Below are 12,386 nucleotides of genomic sequence, written 5' to 3' on the forward strand. Positions count from 1 at the left end.
ATCAGTTTGGTGTTCACGGAGTTAATTTGCTCATGCCTTCAGATTGTTTTGTTTCCAGGGATTCTAAACCCTTGCCTCCAGCTGTTCATTTCCATTGAAGGAGGATGATCTTTATCTGTCTAAACTAGTTAAAACCTGCTCCACTACCCGACAGCCTTTTTGGAGACAGCCCAATAAAGCTGAGTGCAGTGGCTCTGACACCAAGAGCCTCCTGGACATCATAAATTCCAAGCCCTGTTTTTTTTCTGACCTCTTGCTGTTGGAACACCACTCCTGCTTTAATGAGACTCTTCGCTTCTTCCACAGCTCCGTATATCCACTGTCCAAAATGGGCAATGGTATTTGCATTGTAAGTGGCCAGTGGAGAATCCCTTTTAGACTAATTTACCACTTTAATATTATCTGATTAAGCCTTCACACAACCTCAAAGGTACCATTCAAGTAACTGGAGCGCTTTTAGACTTGCACTTAGGCTCTGCTCAGTGTGCACGTTACTTGGGGTATTTTAGTTGAAGCACATTTTTAAAATGTGCTCTGTTTAAAGCTTGCTGTGACATGGTGGGACTTGTAATACCTTCAGGGCCACTTCATCTTCAAACACGAGATGTGAAAGTTTTTGTCTCGAGCAGATTAGATGCAGATTTGTTAACCTGATAAGACAGCCACTAGATGTACCAAAGAACCTTTCCTGTGATGAAAATCAACGCCTTGTATACATCAGACGAGGATGCTGTCTGCACAAGAGGGAATGGCAAACAACAAGAAAAATTTCTGTTGCTGGTAATGTCACTACTGGGACCATAACTAGAATGGTATAATGTTATTACTGTAGAAACGCTGTCTCTTGTTGCAGAGGTTTCTAACAGCACATTATTTTGGCCCATGCTGAACATGGGTATGTAATACAGTGGTTAATATCCTAATGGCCAGTTTGTATTTTAGGCTCCTCCTTTTACTACAACTACTATTAACAACAGGGGGAAAATCTGTGGCCAGAAGACCTCTTGTGAAAACCCAGGCTGAGCTTTATTTTGGAATGTGCCAAGGAGACATTTTCCTGTTGTTTTGTTGCAGATGTTAAAAGTTCTTGCTATCTGGGGAGTCAGCAAGGCACTAAGAGCGTTGGGAAGTGACGCTGCTGCTCGCTGCAGCAAACAGCTGGATCACTTCAGAGTCCAACCCGGTGTGTCTGTGTGAGAAGGCTGTGTAGTCATTTTTGCTAAACCACCTCACAGCAATTATCAGACTATCAGAGGACGGAAAAGGTCTGAGAAAAAGACCAGTCAGTTTAACATGTCATCATTGGTGTTTAGCAGCTGCACGTTATGCTGTTGTTACTAATAACCTAACTTGGCAAGCAGTATTTTCTTGGCATCATTCATACATAATTACTGGGGGGGTCAAATTCAGCTCTCAGTTGTGTAAATACGGAATAATTCTGTTGGCTTCCTGGTGTTATTTTGCATTTGGCTCATGGTCCCTGCCCCTAGGAGCTTGCAATCTGAAATACCCAGGCAGAGTGTTCGGTCACAGATGAGTTGGTATGCAAAGATTAAGAAATTGGATGAAGAACTACTATCAAATCCATGCAATGTAATTACAGCTATGTTGTCCTTTGGTTGAGGTTAATGGATTATTCCTGTACAAATGAGTAGCACTTTGATTGTTACTTTTCATATGTAATTCACCAGCAGATTACAATTGGAAAGTCTTTGGGGAAAATGAGTTTTGAAAGGGCTTTTAAATAAAGATCTAGTAGTTATTTCTTTGTGTATAGAGAGAGACATTTGACAGGAATGAACAGAGAACAAGAATTATTGAACAAAATAGGTGTTGCTTGAAGTAAAGCAGTCAGAAAGTCTACCATAATGGTACGAGAGAGAGCTTCTACGAGAAGGTTGTTCTCTGTTGTTTCGCTTCCAACTCCCCCAGTATACAAGCTTGTAAGACTCTTACGTAAGGTTTGGTGGTTTTATATGGTAAATAAATTTTTCTTGATTTCAGTCTCTGATAAGAGGATCTCTCTTTTCTGGCATAGTCTTTATAAAGTTCTCAGGAGTTAAGTGACTAATTTTCTTCTTATTTTTTAGGGATCTTCCAGATAATCCTTCTGTTGAATGGGACACACAGCTCCTCGCTGCCTTTGTGCTGAAACATATAGAAGACAATAACATCAACCTGGTAATGTGAAATTCCCTACCGCATGGGCGGTTTCGACGGTACTTTTGAGCTAGTGTTCTAGGCTTTCCCTTCACTCTGAAAGCTTTCTTTGAAATCTTCGAAGTTAAGGTTTTGCTTCTTTGCTTTAGTAACTCCTCAAATGTTTTCAACATTTTAAAGCAGTATTTTGCCACTGTTGCTAGCTTTTGATCATGAAGAAGATCTGTCTGGGATTTAGGCTTAGGTTTAAGCTTAGATTTGAAGTGCATTGGCAGTCATGTATTAGAGGGCTAGTTTAGCAGGCATGTCGGTCAGGATTGAAGGGTATTGAACCACAGTTCCTAGGAATAGAGTTTTTTCCACAGAATGGGAAAAAGGTACGGAAAAAGTTGCGCTCCGTTCTTTTCTGTTGAACCTTGCTGTGATCATGCATGTCACTGTCACACACTGATTAGCAGCAAAATCACAAAACCCTGAAAGCCTTGCAGCAATGTACAAAACAAGAAGCCACATCTCCTGTAGCATGAAAGCCCCATATGAACGAAAAACAGCAACATGCGTCTGATTATGTATTGATTCTATGTTTAATTTTCCATGAAATACATTGCTGTGCACAGAGAAAAATCCAGTTTTCCTGGAGTCCTTTTGTGCCTTTTGATCCAGTGGAATAGAAAAGTTTTAATCTGATCTGAAAGCTCCTAACACAAGAGGATTTGTATTGCATGTTTGTGACTCTCCTGGGCACTAGGACAAGTGCACCAGAATCCCAGCAGAAAGTCTGAAAACACTTAAACTTTCTCTAGATGGTTAGAGAGGGTTAGATCTTTGCCTCAGAGGAAATTAAACTCAAACTGTTTGTGCTGGGGGAGGCAGGAGTCTGGTACTTACATAGCATGAGCTGAAAAATCCGGTGTGGGGGTTTCAAAGCAAGAAATACGCACAACCACTAGTGCTCACCCTGCTGTGCTGCTGGTGGAGGGTGTAGCTTTAGTAATGAGGAGCACTGTGGCAGGGCCCATTGCACTCCCCTCAGCAGTTCCCTGAGCAACAGTGAGGACAAATTACTGTAGCAAAACACGTCAGCAGCATCAGTGGCCCCTGAAGCATCTTCATGGGAGTGATGGTAATGAAGCACTCTGTAAACTTGCATTATTTTAAGTGTCACAGCTAATCACGCAGGTCTCAGATGTCTGCTGTAATACCTTTCAGGAAGGAACAGACCTAGTCTGCCAGCAATGGAAAGCAAGCACCTAATTGCCTTTGTCCGACATTCAGCATTTTCAAACTTCAGAACTTGCTGTTTGCCGGTCTTTGAGCATCTCTGCTGTTCTGAGACAACGGCCTTGTCTTAAAGGGTAAACTGAGTCTATTTTTCACTAATGTTGACATTGGTAGAATTAACTTAAAACATTAACAGAGCCTTGTCAAAATGTAAGTTAACAGGGCTTCAAACCCAGCAAGCTAACAGTGGAGCTAACATGATTGGAAGATACATATTGTCTTAGTTATCCCAATGGGACAACTTTCCCCAGTTCTCCCTGTAGTCTTACCATAGACAATGATATCTCTTATTTACAGAACACGTGTGTCATCTGGCAGTGGAGAAGCAGGCTGCAATTCCAACGTGTCCGAAAGGAAAGATTGCAAGGCATGGAGTTACACCATGCTATGCATATTTTTGTTCCATTGCATAGTTACTCATTTCCTCAATTGCCCTGGAAGTCCAAGGGTAACTCAATCTTTTTGAGAGCTACAGGGACATATTTCATCCAAGCTGTATATTAAATAGTGCAGACATAGAAATTAACAGGTGGTGTACTCAATGCCAAAACTAATTTACAGACTTTGGAAATTATTTCCTGCCTGCAGTATTTCTAAGCAAAACCCAGTGTTGCTGGGAGAGGCAGCCAAGGATAGTGCGTCTCAGTCCATATTAGAAAGTATTTGGTGTGTAAAAAACAAGTTATGTAGTGCAGTGCGGGCCCCAGGCAGCCTCTGGACTATGAAATTCTGCTCTTCAGGATCTCATGTTTGGTGATAGCAGAGCTTAGATTAGGAGGTAACATTCAGACTGTGTTTGGAGCAGATGCAGTGCCAAGACCAGCATTCAGCAATACCACGTTCTTGTAAGATGTAGGCCGCTATGGATTGAGGGAAACATCATCCATTCAACTGCTTGTGGAAGAGTCCCATTGTCTTTGGTCAGCTCCAAATCAGTCAAGAAAGCCAAGCTTTTCTACAAATTGTGTTCAGATAAGAGCTTGTGTCTTAGAGGGTGAGTTCAGCTCTGATGCTTTTGATCTTGGACTCCACACTGCCCTAAAATTCAGGAGCATTTGAATGTTTGATGTTTATGCACAGTTTTCAGCACTTTTACAGAACAGCGGATATGAGGTGTAGCATGTGAAGTTTGCCTAGTGAAGGCAGCAAAGCTGGGACAGACTTTGGTATCCCCTTTCCTCCCTTCTTCACCTATGCTGCAGTCCCCTGAATTGCGCTTTGGGATATGTGAGTGGGAGACCCCCACGACCTTTTGTTCTAAAGCTGATACATGAGTTTGACTCTTGCTGTTCAAACGCAATGGACGTTAGATTGTTGATAGTGTTTGATTTTTTTTTTCTGTCATCCAATTGTCCATTCTTTTTAATCTTTAGCTTCTCTAGTTTAGTAGCAATAAGAAACAACTCAAAAAAAACACCTTCACAATCAAGGATCAGAGGGAGCTTGAATGTCACTGGCCTTTGCAGTGTAAATTGGGACTACGACATGATGTTCAGAGAAAAGCTATTAGAAATGGAGTTTCTTGCTGTAGCATTTTATGAGATGGCCTTTTTGAAAAGGAAAGACATTTCTATCCCCACCAGTGTACTTGAGCAGATGTGTTCTCTGTTTGAAGCGCTAGATGATGCCAGAAAGAGTGAGGGAGACCCACAGCTTTGAGTGCTTTTCTTCTCCAATACACATGGTATGTGGAGGGATCATGGACTACAGACCTCTCAGGAGTTTTCTCTTCTGCTAGCAATTGAGTAATTTCCTCTGTGCTCTCCCCCCTCCGGAAGGGATTTGTGGACCTGTTTGTGTTGGCTGCTGCTCTAGTTTCCACTAGTGAAAGCTCTATTTCCTGAATACCAAGGTCACCCAGAAGAAAACCCAGCAACACCAACGGCAGCAGCTCCCATTTCAGAACAGGTGTGGGGAGGGAACTCCCTCTTGCCCTGAAGATTTCATTGAGCAATAATTTCCACATCAAGTGTATTTCCTATCCTAGCCTTTTGCTCCCAGAACTGGCTAAGCCTGTTTTTAACCCAGACAGTTTCAAGATGTTCAGGTTTTTTCATCCTGCCCTGATTGTTTGCTTGATTTCCTCAGCAGCCTGGTTCAGGTTAAGTGTTCAAAGCAAGCACACCAGCTAGCTGCACCATGTGGAAGAAGCAAATGCTCCCATGTGAAAATATCTTTAGCATGTGAGAAAGAAATTCAGATTTGTTATCAATGAAATTAATCCCTGAAGCCAGAGGAATATATTTCCATGTGATTGCTGCCTGCTTTAAGTCAGGAGTACCACAGGGATGCTGCAGAATCAGTGCCTCATTAGACCACAGACCTAGAAGCTCCACACTGGATAGGTGGGACATCACGACTCGGTCAGAGTCAGCCTGAAGGATCTAAGGGCAAGGGCCAGTGTTTCAGAGATGACCTCTTTGCAGGTAAAGTGAATGCCACTGTGGCCAGGTCAGTGTGCAGGTAATTGTGCGCACAGATTTGTATACCTGAGGAGGGAGGCTATTCAGTTGCAAATGTCCTAACAGTAAATTAGACAACATCATTTGAAAATTAACTTCATGCGATCCCTTTAATTGGTTCAGATGTTACATAACTGGAGCAGCACTAAGAACAGCAGCTCTTATTTCAAAACAGATGTGGAGAAGGAAAACCTCCAAAGGTGTTTCTAAACAGATAATTTCCATGTCAAGAATATTTACTAACCCAGCTTCATGCTCCCAACACAAAGTTTCCTAACCCAAAAGTTGGCCTGAACCAGTTTTGTCAAAACAATGTTCAGCTTATTTCATCTGCTCACTGCAGTCTCTTATCTTGGTCTTTGGTTTGTTCTCTCATGTTCCCCATAGAAGAGAAAATGTGTACTTTGGCTTGCCTTGAGTTTTTAGCTTGGTTTCCCAAGGAAACAAGAGTATTGCAATTGTATTTATGTGTGTGTGCATGTGCATGTTTCAAAAGACTTCAGAGCACATTAGCCAATTTCAACCACATTTGACAGCAGAGTAGTAATCTCAAAGATGTTGTATTTGTACAGGTTACATGGACAGAAATGGTCAGGCAGAAGAGACAAAACCTCTCTTTGTCCCTGTTAAGTTAAAAGGTTTAGTGCAAGCCCAACCCGGGGCAGACTCACACTGTTAATCACCTGCTTCGGAATTTATTCTGCCGGCGGTGAGATGAATACATTGCCATCTTAGGAGAGTGCCACTCTAGGTAGAAGTGACTTCAAGCATGTTTTTTCTTATCTGTAAAATACAGGGTGCTATGCTGGCTCCCTGAACTGTGCAGAATTCAATAACATCTTTCCCAGATGAGTTGCTCAGAAAGCTGATAATCCTAGGGAGGCCCGAGCACCATGCCAGACCACGCAGTCCCTGCAGAGAGCCTCTCAGGTAATGCTGAGGTACAAAAAAAAAGCAGCCAAAGCAGAAGACATATTTTTTCTTATAAAGGGGATGACCAGGAAATGCTTCTTAGTACCTGAACAAAACCACATTGGGTCCCCTGACTTCCTGCTGTTTGGTGGCAACGTTGCTACAGCCACTGAGCAAAGTGGAAAGTCTAAGTGCGGACCTGTACTGGGTGGGTGGGTTTATAAGCAGGTTTGTCTGGAGTTTTTGTTTTTTGAAGTGTTTCTTATCACTGCCTCTGTGTTTCCTCTCCCTCTTTACACAATATCTCCTGTGTTTGAGGGCCTCTCCTGTTGGAGGGTGGAGTAGAAAGTTGCAGGACGGGCAGGGTAGCTTTTGATCTTCCTTGATCTTTAACCCAGTACTTCAGGCCCTGCTTAAAGAATAGATTTTGAGAAGGGAGCTGTGGTGACTAAGCAAGGCAATAGCATTTCCTTCCCTGAAGAGAGAACAAGCTGGCGAGGAAGCAAATATTGATTGAAATGTAGGGAGGTTATAATTTCTTCCTGGTCACAGGGAAAGGAGCTGTGAAGAACTCTGCTGCTTGGCCTCTCCCTCAGTGAAAACCTAACTTTAGGCTGTTCACCATCTGGAAAGCGTACCAGTAGCACCACAAATACCCTGTCTGCTCTACACTCTGTGCTGCCAGTTTGTCTTCTAGGTTGGGAGCAGGAGCTTTTAAATACCCTCTTCACAGTACTGGGCAGAGTGAGCCCTTTGGGTGGGTGCTTCACCCCTAACACGTTATTGGTAGGTTTGAGGGCAGGGAGCCAAGGGTACTCTGTGCTTTGGACAGTGACTTGTTAATGCTGTATTCGCACATTACTTCTGCATTATGGAGTTCCCATTTCTCCCTGCAGAGAAGCAAAAAAACAACAGGATCTTCTCATTCAGCTAACAGCCTGACTTGGTTGTACAAAAAGTGAAGTCAGACAATTCTTTAAAAAGGCTTTGTCTCATACCAGATTATTTTATCACTATGTTATCCTGTGATGAAACCTCGTTACAATCAGGACAGTAATACATAATTGTGTTGCTGTTGTTAGAGCAATATGTCCTGACTCACAACACAGCAAACTATAGCCTTCACCTTGCAATCCACAGGCATTCTGGTATGTTCTCAGATCCAGGAGAGGGTGATTTGTGGAGCTGGACCACTTGGGTCAAGACCAAGTTTGCATCAGATCACTCTGAAAGTAGCCTTGGGACCATAAGTAACAAGTGCATCCTGCCGCTGGGAACATGATCCTTCTCCTTTTCCTGTTCTTTAAGCTCTTAGACTAGGTAGTCATTAGTTCCAAAGTGTCTTCACTTACTTGTTTAGTTGTGTTTCTATAGCATGAGTTCACACACAAGGCCTTGTTGTGCAACACGAAAACAACTCTTTAGAGACAATGGGCTGGGGCAGTGCTGCTTTAGATGTCGAAGCTGGTTACTGCGCTGTCTCTTTCTTCTTCGAAACGTTTATTGTTTCTGTGGTTTTGTTTTGCAGGTGGTAAGCTTTGATGCGGGAGGAGTGAGTGGTCATGCTAACCACATTTCTCTTTACACTGCTTTAAGGTACAGTGTTCTGCGTGTTTCGTTGGAGGCCTCGCTGTAGTGTTACAGCAAGTGAACGGGGTGTTTGTGTGTCAGCAGATAATGACTAGCTAGAGCCAACAGAAGTATTAACTTCGCTGTTACACCTGAGTTCTAGGCCATGGGACATGATACTATTTGGAGGAAGTCCCACAGTGTTGTAAATGACCCACAACATCCTTTATTATTCCACCTGCTGGTGCTTTGCTAGTCTTCCTTTCCCTGGGGCCTCTTTTGCTCTTCCTGTTCTTGGTCCCAGTGCACCAGGACCTTCTGATTCTTAGCACTGCTTAGTGGATGCAGTTCCACTAAAATACGCAACAGATCACTTTGCATTTCTGGTTTGAGTAGTGTGTGTGAATAGCTGATGCCAGAGCTGGGGCTAGTTGGTGGATTTTGGAGAGGTCTGCACCATCGTTCCAGAGGATGTTGCCATCCCAGCTGGGTATCTGCATTTACCGCTTTGGGCCAAGGATATTGCTTTCACTAGAGCAGTTCCTATTTACTGCTCCTCATAAGTCAATTCATTGTTTTACCGCTTTATTCTTTAAATTCTGAGAGCCTCTGTCTCTGTGCTGTGATGTAGGAAGGATGCTAGACTAAAGTTTCTTGTATTAAAATCACCCAAATGTTTCCTAGCAAGACAACTGTATTTTAACTGTCTGTTCAGTCAGACTTTATTGTGTCCTAGAGAGATCTCCCCCAGAGCTGCCCCTGCCTTTTCCAGGTATGAGAAGAACTCTTTGCAAGTATATCTTGTATTTTTAGCACCCATTTGTTTTCTGAATCATCTGTGCGATTCAAATAACTCTGGCTCTACAACATCACAGTCATTTGCCTTTCTCGCTTGCCTGACGAAAGCGGCAGTGCCACATAACCCTTATGTGACCCACGGAGCTCCTCGGGGAAGATGCTGAGAGTTTTTGATCCTATCTGATGCCTAGAACTCAGTGTTAGAGGAGATCACGTCCTTTTCCAGCAACTTCTGAAATATCCTAACAGAAAGAAAGGAGGTGAAGTTAAAGCAAACAGTGTGTTTGTTTGCGTTAAGCAGGGAGATGCTTTCCAGCACAATGTTGTTTGTGGAGTGAGTGAAGGACAAAGATTGATGGCCAATGCTCACACCGTTGGCACAGAGGGAGGAGAGAGCTTCCAGCTGCCTGGACCTCAGTGTTTGCTAGTCAGTTGCCATACAGCCAGCAAATAGGAATAGAGGACAGACTGTGAGGTGTTCCCCTACATCCTGAAGAGATACAGGGAAAACAAGCTAGCAGCTGAACTGTGTACAAAATGTGTAGGAAGAGCTCTCAATTTTGATCCCAGCTCTTCTGCTGTCTCACTTTGTGGCTGTGCAGAAATCACTTTCCCACCTTCGTACTTTAGGTTTCCTGAGTGTGCACTGGGCTATTAACCTTTTTCTTGTCTCAGAGTTTGTTACTAGGAAGTATTCATTATCTGCAAGCACCTTGAGCTCAGATCTTTGTATTAGTCCTTAGTCTACAGCAGAATATTGTCCTGGGCAGATGGGATGTCTGCTGATAATGGCCACTGGGGTATAAGCAGCTCTCAGTAACTAAGGGCTGGTTTGTCTCTTGTCTCTTTTCCGGTACTGAATCAGCAGAAATAAGCATGGCAGCCCAGTCATCTGCATTTGGCAGGAGTGATGCTGTGGCCACTGAAAGGTTAAGTTTATTTTTAGTGGCTTGCTTGCTCTCATTATTTTTCAGTTTGTGTCATGGAGGAAGTAGAGCGTGACTGTATCACTCCTGATTTTCAGTACCCTGATGAATTCTCGCGTATCAGCTAGTGCAGGCAGCGCTGGGAGCATATGCTGAGGCTTCTCACATACCTCCCTGCTAGCAGGGCTTTGCAAAACAGCGCTTGCTGCCCCCAGGGCCCCAGTGCTACATGGCAAGAAAAAGGCAAATGAACTCTTCCCTCCCGGTATCATGTGCAATGTATTTATTAACCATCTTTAAACAAGGTCCGCAGGGTTCTGCCTCCACTGTGGCTGTAAGTGGAAAGGGTGAAGCAGAGGGCTGGTGCAGCGATCCTCAGCTCTTTGGGATGCTCCCAGTCTATGGGGGATCTGCCTTACGTCCACTAAGAGGTTTCTTACTGCGGGAGCAGAGGTACAACAGGACATATCCAACCTGCAAGTGCTTGCTTCAGGAGTTAGAAATTATTGAACAGCATCAGGGAACAAAACAGTTCAGGAAATGGTCATAACTGAGCAGATACTCAGCACTATCTGCTAGGGGTGTAAATATCCCTCCTAGGGTCTGGGACAGAGGTTGTGTTCAGAGGAGCAGGAACTACTTGGAATCAGTGTGCCTTACACTTGCACTAAACATCCTCTTGACACCTTGTGGGGAGTCCAACTGCTGTTACGTGCCTAGGCTTCAGATCTGTGCCATGCCAAAGTTCGAGGGTGGATTTGTTCCTTTGCAAGGGAAAAATAAGGAAAAAAAAAAAAGAGGAGGATTGCTGAGGAACAGATTTCTATTTGATTTCATTCTCCCCTGGGAGTATTTCAGTTCTGCCTTCCAGACTGGAAAAAAAAAAGTCAAAAAAAAAAAGAACACCAAAAAAACAAACAACCCACTACAGCAAAGAAGGGAGAATTGGACACAGGCCTCTGTAGCTCTGTTTCTTTCCCCATGGCCTTGACTTGGCAACATCATTCTCTCATCCCCGCGACAGGAGCTTTCCCTCTAGCCAAGAGAGGCTGGACCCTGTACACACATCCACAAGGAGGAGCAGGTCTCGAGTGACATGACGGTCACTTAACTCCCTTTCTCAGCATTGGGTCAGTAACTAGGCACTACGATAATAAGCGTGGTAAATACTACGTGACAGGAATATTTGAGAACCTCTCTTTCCTGCTATTTGAAATGGCAGTCTTTGCACTGAGATCACATGTAATATCAAGGAGTTTTAATTTTGCACATCATCGTGCATTTTGATTTTATACAAGCCCCCTTGTCCAGTAGCCTAGCAAATGGAGGGCTGTTGATTTTGTTGTTGGCTTGCTTAAGGTGGAGAGGAATGGTCTGTGTGAGGGGGAGGCAGGACCGTACCACTTGTTTTCTTCAGTGAGCAATCAAATCCATTTCAGCCCAGCTAGAACAGTAAAGAATAGTCCTTGTCTGCTTAGGGCAGAGCAAACTGAGTGGAAAATAGGAGGTGCTATATTTAACCACTGTGCATTATGTTGTTATAGCAACTGCATCCATAAAACTTATATCAACGATGCCGTATAAAAAGCTACATCAAAGAGTCATTAGCTGAGACTATTCTCGTCAACTCCATTTGGAAAAACACCTCTCAGTCCTGCAGGATGTTTCTTACCATCCGTCAGCTCAGTGGTAGGTTGTAAATGAGACTGTGCAGAGGTGATATTTGTGAGCTTAGTGCTTTATCTCTCGAGTTGGTTATGATGCAGCTTGAGTGCCACCGATGCCTTTTTGCACTTAGGTGTGACAGCCTGACTTTTGAACGTCCCATTTATGAATGCCATGGGACATAGCGTCGCGCAGGTGGGTCGCACCAGGGCTCCTTGAAAGAGGAGGATTGGTTAAATGCCAGTTACATGTAAGTATATCAAAACAATGACCAGTGCATTGTCCAGACAAATCCCACAGACTCAGTGGGTACAGCTCTCAAAAGCCAGCAACCGGATTACACCCCTACAAAGCACAGTTCTGCTCGAATTGAGTCTCCAAGGTCAGGTCATCAAGGACACATTGAGCAAGAAGCAAGCTGTTTCTTCAGTGATTAGCTTGATGATAGTGAATGGGACACCATCTACCATTTTTATTGGTTATCTTCTTACAGTGCAGGGCTAGAATGGGACTCTGCTCTCTCCTTTTAAGCAGCTGTAGCCCACGCACTTCAAATCAGTGACATCTCATTTATGTTTTCAAAGCAGACTGCAGTCTTGCATTTCCCTTGCCT

General features: G+C 43.6%; 1 protein-coding gene across 6 annotated transcripts in view; it reads left to right on the top strand.

The window, feature by feature from the left end:
* The window catches only part of PIGL (phosphatidylinositol glycan anchor biosynthesis class L), a 62,837-nt gene that overhangs the window by 39,729 nt on the left and 10,722 nt on the right, over positions 1–12,386 (top strand). For all 6 annotated transcript variants that reach the window (XM_066979775.1, XM_066979774.1, XM_066979772.1 and 3 more), the window contains 2 exons: positions 2,091–2,181; positions 8,344–8,411. In XM_066979775.1, coding sequence (XP_066835876.1) covers positions 2,091–2,181; positions 8,344–8,411 — 159 coding nt within the window. The remainder of the gene's footprint in view (positions 1–2,090; positions 2,182–8,343; positions 8,412–12,386) is intronic.

This window comes from Anser cygnoides, chromosome 18 (genome assembly GCF_040182565.1).
Source record: "Anser cygnoides isolate HZ-2024a breed goose chromosome 18, Taihu_goose_T2T_genome, whole genome shotgun sequence".
Taxonomy (NCBI): Eukaryota; Metazoa; Chordata; class Aves; order Anseriformes; family Anatidae; genus Anser; species Anser cygnoides.